At 44.7% G+C, this 14,280-nt stretch overlaps 1 protein-coding gene across 2 annotated transcripts; it reads left to right on the plus strand.

Annotated features, from left to right (window-relative positions):
* Positions 1-284: 284 nt before the first annotated feature.
* LOC123424726 (peroxidase 70-like) lies at positions 285-13,337 on the plus strand. Of its 2 annotated transcripts, XM_045108400.1 has the most exons (4): positions 291-557; positions 876-1,067; positions 1,160-1,687; positions 13,282-13,337. In XM_045108400.1, the coding sequence occupies exons 1-4, from the start codon at positions 360-362 to the stop codon at positions 13,309-13,311; spliced, it is 948 nt and encodes a 315-aa protein (XP_044964335.1). In that variant the 5' UTR covers positions 291-359; the 3' UTR covers positions 13,312-13,337. The 2 variants fall into 2 exon arrangements, with proteins under 2 accessions (XP_044964334.1, XP_044964335.1); XM_045108399.1 differs by lacking the exon at positions 13,282-13,337 and having other exon boundaries at positions 285-557; positions 1,160-1,908.
* The last annotated feature ends 943 nt before the right edge of the window (positions 13,338-14,280 follow it).

Raw genomic sequence — 14,280 nt, forward strand, 5'->3', positions numbered from 1 at the left:
ATACATTGCATTGGTGAACACTGCCAGGGCTAACCAACTAATATTCCCAACTATTTGGTGAGTTACGATAAGTGCTGTGAGCTTGTGGTGCCTCCTCTATCACAACCCTAGACTACTAGCTACCCAATAGATTTCGCATTATTCATTGTTGCGTTGCACTACGAACACTATACCAACCAAAATTTTCAGTACCTGTTGTCATGTTACGCACCAAATGGACTGTCACGGGATGCACGATCGCTTGAATTGTCAGCTATATATAAACGGGTGTATGTGGTCATGTTAACGCAGGCCATTGCTTAGAGCTTTAATCTGAACAGGATTAGTGTCAGCTTGCACACAGAAGTATAGTGCTGGCAATGGCCTCTTCTCTGTCAGTGTTGTTGCTCCTGTGCCTGGCGGCATCGGCCTCGGCGCAGCTTTCGCCGAGGTTCTACGGGAGGTCGTGCCCCAGGGCGCTGGCTATCATCAGGAGGGGTGTGACGGCCGCCGTGAGGAGTGAGCGCCGCATGGGAGCGTCGCTGCTCAGGCTGCATTTCCACGACTGCTTTGTCCAAGCAAGTCCCTTTACTTACTGCTAGTGCTAGTACTTAATTAAGTAGGTCTCCTAGTCCTATATTAACCAGTTAATCACACTATCGTCAAAGCCATTGCAGTATCAAAAAGCATGCATTTTTTTTAGAAAAGGAGGATTACTCTAGAGCATGCATGCATGCATGGCCATTCTAATCAATCTGACTTTTCAACTCTCTTTTTTGACAATGACTTCTCAATTCTTCGGTTCAAATCAACTCGTAACAGAATTAGAATGAACTGGATCTATGTTGATGGAAGTAACTTCTTAATTCTTATGTGTATGACGATCGATGGATCAGGGCTGCGACGCGTCCGTACTGCTGAGCGACACGGCCACCTTCACCGGCGAGCAGGGGGCAGGTCCCAACGCCGGCTCCATTCGAGGCATGAACGTCATCGACAACATCAAGGCGCAGGTGGAAGCCGTGTGCGCGCAGACTGTCTCCTGCGCCGACATCCTCGCCGTCGCCGCCCGCGACTCCGTCGTCGCCGTAAGATCGATCGACTGCAGTCAATTCGCTGAACGCACGCGACCATAGAATTAAGTACTAGGAGTAACTTGGTTCTGTGTTAATTGTTTCAGCTGGGAGGCCCTTCGTGGACCGTTCCCCTGGGGAGGAGGGACTCGACGACCGCGAGCATGTCGCTGGCCAACAGCGACCTGCCGCCGCCGTCCTTCGACATCGCCAACCTCACCGCCAACTTCGCCGCCAAGGGGCTCAGCGTGACCGACATGGTCGCCCTCTCCGGCGCCCACACCATCGGGCAGGCGCAGTGCCAGAACTTCCGGGACAGGCTCTACAACGAGACCAACATCGAGACGGCCTTCGCGACATCTCTCAAGGCCAACTGCCCCCGGCCGACCGGGTCCGGCGACAGCACCCTGGCACCGCTGGACACGACGACGCCCAACGCATTCGACAACGTGTACTACCGCAACCTGATGTCACAGAAGGGGCTCCTGCACTCCGACCAGGTTCTGATCAACGACGGACGCACCGCCGGCCTGGTGCGGACGTACTCGTCGGCGTCGACGCAGTTGAACAGGGACTTCGCGGCGGCCATGGTGAAGATGGGGAACATCAGCCCGCTCACCGGGGCGCAGGGGCAGGTCAGGCTCAGCTGCTCCAGGGTGAACTAATTAAGCTAGGGATCCAGCTAGAATCCCGGGCGATCAAACGGCGACGTACACAATAAGGATGTGGAGTTATTGTATTTGTGTACTGTTCATGTACAAGAACGTTGTGTCATTTCTGGAGTTAATTGCAGAAAACTTGTTAGGATTGTAAGAACCACAAGTCTACAATTTTATGCCAAAACCACTAATTTCAAGTTTTTTTTGCAAAAAACCCTAGTCGTTCGCTTCAGCCGTTTAAAGTAGGATTATGACATGTGGGATCCACTTTAGTCGACGTGACGATCCTGTTCATTCGACCGAGCCGTTTAACGCCGTTTTGACGCCGTGCGCCGGGCGGGCCGCTCTCTTTCTTGTCTCTTTCGCTCCCCGCCTGCTCTCCTTCCTATCTCTTTCCCTTCCCCGCACCATCTCCTCTCACAGACAGCAGCCCCAAAGAGATGATCCGCCATCGGAGGCGAATCTCTACGGCAGCTCAAACCCCGGCGCCCCTTCGGACAGCAGCCCCAGCCCCAGCCCCTAGCACTCGCTCGAATTTGCGGAGGCTAGATCTTTGGGCCTAGGGCCATGAAGGATCACTAGTAGAAAACGGGCATTTGGCCTGGACCATTTAGTCCCGGCCTGCCTCTGGGCCGGGACTAAAGGCCCGGCCACGTCGCCCCAATTCTCAATGCCTCCCTCGAGGATTTAGTCCCGGCCCGTAAGGAGCCTTTAGTCCCGGTTCGTGTCCCAAACCGGGACTAAAGGGCTACGCGGCGGGCAGTGGTGGTGGCAACCGTTCGTATCCCCCTTTAGTCCCGGTTGGTGGCTCAACCCGGGACTAAAGGACTAACACGTGGCCTGCCGTAGTGGTGGCGACCGTTGGTATACCTCTTTAGTCCCGGTTGGTGGCTCAACCCGGGACTAAAGGCCTAACACGTGGCCTGCCGTAGTGGTGGCAACCGTTTGGTATATCTCTTTAGTCCCGGTTGGTGGCTCAATCCGGGACTAAAGGCCCAAACGGTTTGCATCCCGCGTCGTTTCGCGCGATGAAAAGCACGAACCGAAGCGTACACTCACCATTTCTCTGTTCTTCTTCTCTCTCGCGTCGTCCTCTCTGTTATTCTCCTCTCTTCTTCCCTTCTCTTCTTCCACCATGCCAACTAGCTTTCATGAGGTGGTCGCGCATGGCACGACCAAGCTCCGTGTCGTGTACACGAACCTGAGCAGGGAGGTGCCGTTTTTCTTCAACGGTTGAAGGAACGATGGTTTGACCACGCAGCGGATCATGAGAAGTTCTTGGGGCTTGATCTGGAGTACACGGCCGATCAACACGGTGTTGCCGTCATCCAACTGTGTGCACGCCATGTCTTGATCTTCCAATGGGCGAGGTAAGTTTTGAGGCTTTCTTTGATCCAAGATAATGACACTGTAAGTTTATTTGTTTCAATCATAGTTGGTTCCCTTCAAATAGTTGTAGTGAAACAATTTTGATTAGTTGAAGGGGAGCACAATCTAATTGGAATAGTGTTCCATAATCTGAAAATTCGTATTAGAATCAACTAGTGTTTAATATGTTCCATTGGAATCATAGTTGGTTCCCTTCAAATAGTTGTAGTGAAACAATTTTGATTAGTTGAAGGGGAGCACAATCTAATTGGAATAGTGTTCCATAATCTGAAAAATCGTATTAGAATCAACTAGTGTTTAATATTTTCAGTGGAACCATAGTTGGTTCCCTTCAAATAGTTGTAGTGGAACAATTTTGATTAGTTGAAGGGGAGCACAATCTGATTGGAATAGTGTTCCATAATCTGAAAAATCGTATTAGAATCAACTAGTGTTTAATATGTTCCATTGGAATCATAGTTGGTTCCCTTCAAATAGTTGTAGTGAAACAATTTTGATTAGTTGAAGGGGAACACAATCTGATTGGAATAGTGTTCCATAATCTGAAAAATCGTATTAGAATCAACTAGTGTTTAATATGTTCCATTGGAATCATAGTTGGTTCGCTTCAAATAGTTGTAGTGAAACAATTTTGATTAGTTGAAGGGAACACAATCTGATTGGAATAGTGTTCCATAATCTGAAAAATCTGATTGGTTCAATATGTTCCATTGAAAACATAGTTGTAGTGATACAATTTATGCGGTGTTCTTTGATCCAAGGTTATGAAAATTGAATATAGCTAGTGATCTCTCTAGGTTCCATTGGATAGCAATATGACATGTCATGGTCATGAAAATTGCATATAGCTAGAGATCTCTCTAGGTTCCATTGGATAGCTATAGTGATCTCTCTAGGTTCCATTGCATATGTTCTATTTGAATCCTAAAGATAAGTTTCTCTTTAGTTGTAGTGAAACATTTTCCTTATTGCAGCAGTATGTAACATTTGTTCCATTTTAATTTGTTTCTGTTGCAGGAGTGACAAACATTGTCCAGAACTCATGGAGTTCCTTCGCAGCGGCATCACTTTTGCTTCCGTTGACATAAGGAACGACAAGCTGAAGATGAGGCACAACTTCGGTATTGAGATACCAACTGGTTGCCTCGTTGATCTCCAAACGATATTCAGGCTTCGACATGACAGGACTTCGATGGCTCATATGGCAGTTGCCTTGATCGACGAGTCATATGGTGTTATGAAGACCAGTTTCCCAAAGTATCAGCACAAACTTTGGGAGAAGGGCTCACTTGATGATATCAACATTGAGTATGCAGCAAAAGATGCATACGTTTCATACGAGTTGTACCGCAAGATTCGAGTCGTCAACTATGGCCAGCGTCACCTCGAGGAACGTGGACATTCTGATTTAGATGATTCAGACGAGTAGTGTTCTGAATGTCGAACACTTGTATATATATCTATGGTAGCTATTATTATGTACTGTTTGGACTAGTATCATGTACTTCTTGGACCAATTTATATATGTCTAGTTTCTGTTTGTGCCATTATAGTTTCCAAATTTGAATGGTTTAGCCCTTTCTAACTTCATTTGCTACTTTTGAATGGTTTAGCCCTTTCTAACTTTATGGTATCATGCATTTCGACCACATATATATACAAAAAGTCTTCAGTTCAAATAAGTTCAAAAAATGAAATCCCTTTTGTAACAGATCTGTTTTTGATTAAAACAATCATTTAAAAATGAAAGACCATTAGTCCCACGTGGCGTGCAGCGGTACCACGTGGTGTGCAGCGGAACCACGTGGCGTGCCGCGGAACCACTTTTGTTGTGGGGGTCGCTTCTCCTTCTTCTCCTTGTGCTAGATATTGGTTATGCACTAGGGGAAGTAGAAGTAGCGACCATCATCGACGGTTGAAAAATCAGGTGAGCTAGTGTCCATCATATATGAGAGAAGAAGAATGACGTCTCTTATTGTGGGGGTCACTTCTACTTCGAGAGATATTGTCCATTTTGTGATGTGCCTTTGAATGGTGCATTCTGAACACACAAAAAGTATGGAGTTCAAATAAGTTCAAAAAAATGAAATCCCTTTGTAAGAGATGAGTTCTCATTCGAAACCCTGCTACTTCGAGAGAGATTGTCAGTTTTGTACACGAACTGCATCCAGTTTGTGTCGTAGCCCTCTCAACTTTTTAACACATGCTATGTGGGTGAAATGATAATACCATGCCAACTTTCAACATTTTCAGAGTTCATTTGTAGTGCTTTTCAATTTCAGGGTCAACTAGCTCAAAAAAAAAAGAAAATGCACGAAGAATACCAAATGAAGTCGGAAATTGTTGAAATTTTGTGATGTGCCTTTGAATGGTGCATTTTGAACACACAAAAAGTATGGAGTTCAAATAAGTTCAAAAAAATGAAATTCCTTTGTAAGAGATGAGTTCTCGTTCGAAACCCTGCTACTTCGAGAGATAATAGTTTGGATAGTCAAAATTATTAATTATGAAAATAAAAATTAGTTTTGCATTATTTATTCAATTTGAAACACTTTTCATTATCATAGTTTTGTCAAATTCTCAAATATGCAAAAAGAATTTTTAATAAACATAGTTTTTAATTGAAAATAACAAAATAGATAATAGTTTGGATAGTCAAAATTATTAATTATGAAAATAGAAAATAGTTTTGCATTATTTATTCAATTTGAAACACTTTTCATTATCATAGTTTTGTCAAATTCTCAAATATGCAAAAAGAATTTTTAATAAACATAGTTTTTAATTGAAAATAACAAAATAGATAATAGTTTGGATAGTAAAAATTATTAATTATGAAAATAGAAAATAGTTTTGCATTATTTATTCAATTTCAAACACTTTTCATTATCATAGTTTTGTCAAATTCTCAAATATGCAAAAAGAATTTTTAATAAACATAGTTTTTAATTGAAAATAACAAAATAGATAATAGTTTGGATAGTCAAAATTATTAATTATGAAAATAGAAGATAGTTTTGAATTATTTATTCAATTTGAAACACTTTTCATTATCATAGTTTTGTCAAATTCTCAAATATGCAAAAAGAATTTTTAATAAACATAGTTTTTAATTGAAAATAACAAAATAAGTTAATAGTTTGGATAGTCAAAATAATTAATTTTGAAAATAGAAAAAAATTGAAACTATATGAGAAATCATGGACAAAATTCAACCTGAATTCACTTTGAATTCAGATTGAATTTTATCCACAATTTCGAATATAGTTTCAATTTTCAGTAAGTTTAGGCCCGTAAGCCTTCTTTAGAGAGGAGCTCGATGGACAAGCTGCGACGGGGCTTATAAACAAGTGTTAGTCCCCCTCGCTGGGCGAGGTGGGACTAAACTTATCGTGCAGCCGAGGAGGGGCTTTACTCCCGGGTGGAGCCATGCCCCGGGACTAAAGACACCCTCTAGTCCCGGCTGGAGCCACGCACCGGGACTAAAGACCCCCTGCTTCCCGCCTCTTGGTCTGCCCGAAAAGAGGCCTTTAGTCCCGGGTCATGGCTCCACCCGGGACTAAAGGGGGTCTTTAGTCCCGGCCCGAGCCACGCACCGGGACTATAGATCCACCTATATAAGCAGGACTTCGAAAATTTTCAACCCAATTCGTCCATTTCTCTTCTTCTTCCTCTCGTTCTCCTGCCCGGCGCGGCACAACGACGAACTAACCGGCACCGTGAGGCTGCACGCCATCCTGCTCGCCCCGCCTGCCGTCCTCGTCGTCGTCGCGTCGTCCTCCTCGCCGTCGCGCCGTCCTCCTCGCCGTCCTCCTAGCCGTCGCGTCATGCTCCTCGCCGTCGCGCCGTCCTCCGCACCGTCCTCCTCGCCGCGCGCCGTCGACACATCCGGCCGGTAAGCCCCCCGCCCCCTCCTCCCCAACACTCCGGCCAGTATAGAAGAAAAGAAGAAAAAGGAGAAGAGAAGAAGAAAAAGGAGAAGAAAGGAAGAAAAAGGAGAAGAAAAGAAGAAAAAGGAGAAGAAAAAAAGAAAAAAAGAAAAAGATTTTTTTTGTCATTTAATTCCTATTGTTATTAGGTTTGTGCTAGATTATTAGGGTTAGTAATATTTAGAATTAGGTTAGGGTTACAAGAAGAAGAAATATGAACAAAAATAAGAAAATAAGATTAGGAAAAATGAAAATAAGAAGAGGATGAGAAGAAAAGAAGAAAAAGTGTATATTGTATAGTGTATATGCTTAAGTGTATAGTGTATATAGTGTATAGTGTATAAGGAGAGGAGGAATTTTGCTATAGTGTATATAGTGTATAGTGTATAAGAAAAGAAGAAAAGAAGAGGAGGAGAAGAGAAGAAAAGAAGAGGAGGAGAAGAAAAAGAAGAGGAGGAATTTTGCTATTGAATAGTGTATATGCTTAAGTGTTAATAGTGTTTCTTAGATTATTGCTTAATTTTGCTATTGTATATGCTTAAGTGTTAATAGTTTAATTTTGTTATTTTATATGCTTAAGTGTTAATAGTTTATTTTTAGCAAGAAAATTAATAGAACTATTTTATTTTTTTAGTTCATTTTACGATGCCTATCCCGCATCCTCGTCGTCGACTCGGCGGAGGACACCTGCTTGATGAGAGGGGCCCTGTCCGGAACTGGGCTCCGCCCGGCTGGTATTGGGAGGTGCTACCTTCCGGGGGGCGTAGGTTGGTGAGGAGCCAGCCCGTCGTTGACCCGATCCTTTTTTGGTGGCGGTCGCGTGGGCCAGTGAGGGTGCCGAGGCTTCCGGACACCGCGGAGGTGGTACGTCACCGTGTCAGCAAGGAGGATGAGCACGTCCGTCGCTACATGGTTGCGTTGGAGGGCAGGTTCGAGCATACCTGGCAGGTTCTTCGAGGATCTCACTGGAGCTATGATCCTGTGATGGTTCCTTCTCTTTGGGTGTCCACCGCCCGCGCCGATACCCGTCGGGCGCTACGGTTCTAGATGTATTAGTGATGCTATATGTATGATAGTATTCGAGGAGTATTAGTGATAATATTCGACGATGTACGGACAAAAGTGATGATGTATTAGCTTATAATTGAATGCATGATAATTTGAATACTACTTTATTTTACGATTTGGTTTTGCTTATTGAATGCTCAAATTGGAAAAGTACTCCTACTTTGAATACTATGCAGAAATCTAGGAGTCCCGGGTGGAGCCACGACCCGGGACTTAAGTTGTTTTGGAACGGAGTTCCTGATAGAATAATTCTTTTTTGGTACAAAGGTTAAGAGAATCCGTTTTTTGCATAACTATGGATCCACATATCAGGAACCTCGAAGAGGAAGAACTTCTCGAAGATATAATCAAAGACGGCCCCGACGTTGAACCAGCTGAATCTCCGTCGTCATATCTAAACCATGACGTTGGAATGGAGGTCGAGCGACACGAAGATGAAGCCGATGGGGCAGGAGATAGGTCCAATGACGGAGAAGGTGATAGCTCCACTGTTGGAGAAGCCGGTGAAGAGGAGAAGTCCGGCGAGGTATACATATGAAGTTCGACAATCACTTGTAATATGTGAAAAATATTGGAGATAGATCTATATTGTATACATATACATTCATTTGACGAATGTTTCTCCCTCTTAGGCCTCCACATCGAGCAAAACTACGAAACGAGGCCCGGCTAGAAAGTTGGATGCACGGACGCATTACACATTTGAGGTGATATTTCCTACGGGCGAACCCAAGCTTCCTAAGAATGCTGCTGACACATTCAAGAAGCAATGCGGAGTTCTCCTTAGGGATCACGTCCCGATCAGCGTTCGGGAGTGGAACAAGCGCAAAGGGGCAGCCGATTGTGACTATGTCGCCGAAAGGTACAAAGATAATCTTTGGAATGATCTCGTGTCACATTTCAACCTGGCAGAATGTGAGAATGAAGACGCCGCAGACAAACTGAGGGCCAAAATCAAGCAGTGGACTCTGAAGAAGATGGCCGAACTGTTCCGTAGCTGGAAGAAGAAGCTATGGAAAAACTATCTGAAGACACAGAAAGTGCCAGCATTCGAGGGGTATCTAGCCAAGCAGGCGAATCACTGGAAGGCATTTCAAGAGTACAAGTAGTCAGAAGATGCCCAGGCATTATCAGAAAAGAACAAGATAAATGCCGACAAGAAGAAATATCACCACAAGCTGGGGCCAGGGGGCTATGAGACTGCCATCCCAAAGTGGGATAAGAAAGAGCAAGATCTGATAGATAAAGGCGTCGTACCTGAACCACTCCGTGTTGAGTGGGAATTGAGAGCAAGAAATTGGTTCCTTGCGCATGGTGGGTCGTACGATGAAACAACAGGGGACCTCATCTGCAATGACGATATTAGGATACCCAGGGAGAATTGGAAAAGGATAGTGAAAGAAATTAAGGAGGGACAAAGAAAGTTCACTCCAGATAGAGATAAAGATTTGCTCACACTGGTCCTCGGCAATGACGAACATGGAGGACGAACGCGAGGCTTCGGTCCTTCTTACCCGTGGTGGCTTGGGTTTGCCAGATACCAAGACACTTACAGAAGCCGAGAGAGAGCAAAGAAGCGGCAGCAGGATGAGGAGAATGACAAGTTCAACTAGTTGCTTGCCAGGATTAACGAGCAACAGAAGCAGATTGATGAGCTTAGAGGAGTACCACGCCAGGAAGATCCTGCACTTGATATTACCGGCGCCCCATCTAAGTGGAAAAGCAGCGTGGCTGAATCTGAGGCCCCGCCCGACGATGAACGAAGAATGATAGAGGGCGGTCCCGGCCACCCCGTGGATGAAATCAAGGAGTCAACATCATGTGAACTCCATCATAAATTCAAGAACATATCCATGAAGGTGGCCGTCGGACAAGCTTTACCTTCTGGCCCTGATGCACGCTGGCATGGCCGTGAGATTCCAGCTGGCTTTGCTAAAGTCGGGGTGGATGAAATCATGACGGGGTTTAATGATATGGAGCTCGACATAGCTGGACCCGAAGATGAGAGGACACTCGGAGAAGTACTGGGTGGAGTCATTCTATGGTACAAGAACTACATCAAGCTTCCAGGCTCGGCCCCAAGGACAACACCGCCTCCGAGTCGTCACAGGTCACCTACACCTCCATTACCTCCAAGCCCTCCACATGACGTCGGCCAACACAACACGAGTCCATCTCGATCGCCGCCGCCGTACTTGGGTCGTCCGTCTCCGCCACCGCCTGCACATGATACTAAGCGGAAGCGTGCCAGCAAGAACGCTCCGTCGATGATTTCTAAGCGACAGAGCTCCCCAAAGCGCAAACTGTTGCCCCTCCCAAAGGTACCTCATGCTAATCTTCCTATCAGACCTTATGATCGTACCCCCAAGGAAAACGCCAGGATAGCAAAGGAACAACATGATGCGCAGATGAAAAGGAAGGAACCCGAGCCCCGCCCGGAATACACCGAGAAGCACATAGCATAGGCAAAAGACTTCATAACCACTCCATCACAGTATGACTTACACTATAAGCCTGATGACTATACACGCACATTGCAGAAGGAAGTGAAAAAGAGCAGCTCACGTGCAAGTGCAAGTGGGAGCAAATCAAGTTCAACTACAAGCAAGAAAAAATCAGACGTTCCTCAGCTTGGACAACAGGCCAAACAGTCCATCCCACCCCTCAAGGTGTTAACCGAGAATGTTCCCCCTCCGGTGCAGGGGCAAGCTTTTTAAAAAGCAAAGGAGTTGGCGGATGAATGTGGTATCTCGGTTGAAGATTTGCTGGCTTCCCAAGACGACAGGATACCCAAGGCTGTGGTAGCCCCTAAGCCACAGTTTGTCATGGGAGAGCCTTTGGTCAGCAAAGATGATCTGCCAACAAATATGTGTTACTTGCATAAATGGTACTTAAGTGAATCAAAGAATGGGAGAACGATGATCGTGCTGAGTGTCCCACGGGAGTACTACGGCCGCTCCGAAGAAATCCATATCGACTTTGATAAACTCTTCCAGATGTACAATGGCGACGCCCTCGACAAATCGCTTATGAGTTGCTATTGTCTGTAAGTTTTTCAATTCGTTGTCTACATATAACTTGTTTATTTATTTCAATTCATTGTCTATATATAACTTGTACTCTATTATGCAGAATGAAGATTCTGGAGTGTAAAAGTAAGAGCATCCTAAATATTGGGTTTATTGACCCAAATAAAATACATATAGCGACGCTAACTAATTATCCCAAGGAGACGGGGGAAAACCTTCTAAGGTTTCTAATAGATCAAAATTTCTGTGACCACATACTGTTTCCATACAACTTCAGGTGAGGGTCTTTACTCTGTTGTGTCCATTCACTTATAAGTGTAATTGATAAGTTACTGACACACACACACACACACACACACACACACACACACACACATATATATATATATATATACATGTGCAGCTTCCATTGGATTCTGTTGGACATTCAAATTGATAAGGGAAGAGTTGATGCCTTCGACCCATTATCGAGACCCTTGGAACAGTTCCAAATCCTGCAGGACATGCTCCAAGGGTAATTTTAATCATTCTTGCGCTCTATCGGTCTCTTTCGATGATTTTCTGATATATCAATTAATGAAAAACTTAGCAAATCATTATCCTTGCCGGGCAGGGTTTGGAAGCGGTTCAAGTGCGTGACTCCCGGTATCGAGCCTGAGAAGCTGACCTTTAGAGCGGCTCAGGTAAGTAGTAGTATGATATACTTCTATTAATTTTCAATATATTTATGATGCTAGATCATTATTTTGATTATATATATTCTATTCTCGTAAAGTGCGACCAACAGCCACGGGGAACGCATCTATGCGGATACTATGTTTGCGAGACCATTCGCACGTTTACCTCTGAGTTCAAGGATCACAGATTCGACGTAAGCAATGAACATTCACAGCTCTATTTTTACCTGTCATTCTTTGTTATCATGATTGATATTCATATTCATCTCCTCTTCTTATGTAGCACACGACCATGAGGACGAAGGTCCTACCAGAGCAACGCGCGATTGCTGTTGCAGAGGAGCTTGCGGGATTTCTGAGGACGGAAGCTATAGAAGACAAAGGACGATTTAGTGTAGCTAAAGGCCATTACTGATGTTCGTCCATGTAATCGAATATACGGGCTCTAGTCCCGATAATTCAGATCTCCATATAATTGTATATATATGATCGCTTGTAAGATAAGTTAATCTTATATATATATATATATATATATATATATATATATGCATAATTATTTCTATTTAAATTATATGAAAACTAATTTCCGAACACCAAACGAGGCATCACGTTAATCTCCCGAACACCTAAACCCTAAAACCCTAAAACCCAAAAATAATTTCATTCAAAAAAAACCAAAAATAAGCAAAATCTGAAAATCTTTAGTCGCGGTCCTTGTAACGAACCGGGACTAAAGGGCCTGCCCCTGGGGCGCTACGAGGCGCCCACGTGGAGCACCTTTAGTCCCGGCGTGTAAGAGGGCCGAGACGAAAAGGTTAGGCCTTTAGTCCCGGTTGGTGAACCGGGACTAAAGCCCCTTACGGGCCGGGGCTAAAGGCCCCGTCCCCACTAGTGGATAATCCAATGGAAAGCCACGAGTGGGGCTCGTCATTCGGCGGCATCTAGTAAGTTTCCATCTTAATTTGACCTAGTTTCGATTGATTTCTAGGGTTAGGGTTGATTTGTTGGGCTTATTCTCATTTGGGCATATGTGTTGTTAATTAGATATGTTGGTAGTGTTCAAATACTCAATGAAGCTAGCTAATTAGAGCACTGAGAAAATTCAGTTAAGATAGTGTTCAAAATTCACTTAAGATAGTGTTCAAAATTCAGTTAAGTAATCTCTACTAATAAAAGCACGAGAGGGCAGATCCAAATCACAATCTCAACCGTCTAATCATGTAATCAACGGTGTAACTTCGTTGTTAACGAAACGCTAATGAAAACACCCCACCCGTTACTATCGTCGCTAACGTAAACACCCCTTCCCACCCACGATCGTAGCCTCTTCCTCTCCCAAACCGTCGACGCATCCTCCTCCCAACCCGCGCCCCGCCACCGCCGGTCCTCCGCCATCGATGCCTACTCCTCCCGCCCCGTGCCCCGCCACCTCGGCCTCCCCACCGAACATCAGCCCGCTCACCGGGGCACAGGGGCAGGTCAGGCTCAGCTGCTCCAGGGTGAACTAATTAAGCTAGGGATCCAGCTAGAATCCCACGCGATCAAACGGCGACGTACACAATAAGGATGTGGAGTTATTGTACTTATGTACTGTTCATGTATAAGAATGTTGTGCCATTTCTCCAGTTATTGCAGAAAACATGTTAAGATTATAGGAACCACAAGTCTATACTTTTATGCCAAAACCACTAATTTCAAGCTATTTTTTGGAAAATAAAACCTAGTAGCTCGGTTCAGCCGTTTAAAGTAGGATTACAACATGTGGGGTCCGTTTTAATCGACGTCACGACACTGTTCAACTGACTCAGCCATTTAACGCCGTGCGTCGGGCGGGCCACTCTTTTTCTTGCCTCTTTCCCTCCCCGCCTTCTCTCCCTCCTATCTCTTTCCGTCCCCCGCACCATCTCCTCTCAGACATGGCTACGACGAGCATCGGGGGTGACTTTGGCGGTCCTGCTCGCGGCGGCGGAGATGATATGCCACTGAAGGCGGATCTCTGCGGTAGCTCAAACCCCGGCACCCCTTCGGACAGCAGCCCCAGCCCTAGCACCTAGCACTCACTCGGATTCGCGGAGGCTAGATCTTGGGCCCAGGGCCATGAAGGATAATCCAACGGAAAGCCACGAGTGGGGCTCGTCATTTGGCAACATCTAGTAAGTTTCCATCTTCATCTGACCTAGTTTCGATTGATTTCTAGGGTTAGGGTTAGGCTTATTCTAATTTGGGATATGTGTTGTTTATTAGATATGTTGGTAGTGTTCAAATACTCAATGAAGCTAGCTAATTAGAGTAGTGAGAACATTCAGTTAAGATAGTGTTCAAAATTCAGTTAACTAATATTCAGTTAAGTCATTGTCATAGGAATTTCTTTATTTTTACTGTTAATCAGAGTTGATTTTTTGGCACTGTTAGTTTGAGTATTTAAGAATATATTAGAACAGAGGCTAATATAATGATTTGGCATTCTCATGAGGTAC

Source organism: Hordeum vulgare, chromosome 2H (assembly GCF_904849725.1).
Source record: "Hordeum vulgare subsp. vulgare chromosome 2H, MorexV3_pseudomolecules_assembly, whole genome shotgun sequence".
Lineage (NCBI taxonomy): Eukaryota > Viridiplantae > Streptophyta > Magnoliopsida > Poales > Poaceae > Hordeum > Hordeum vulgare.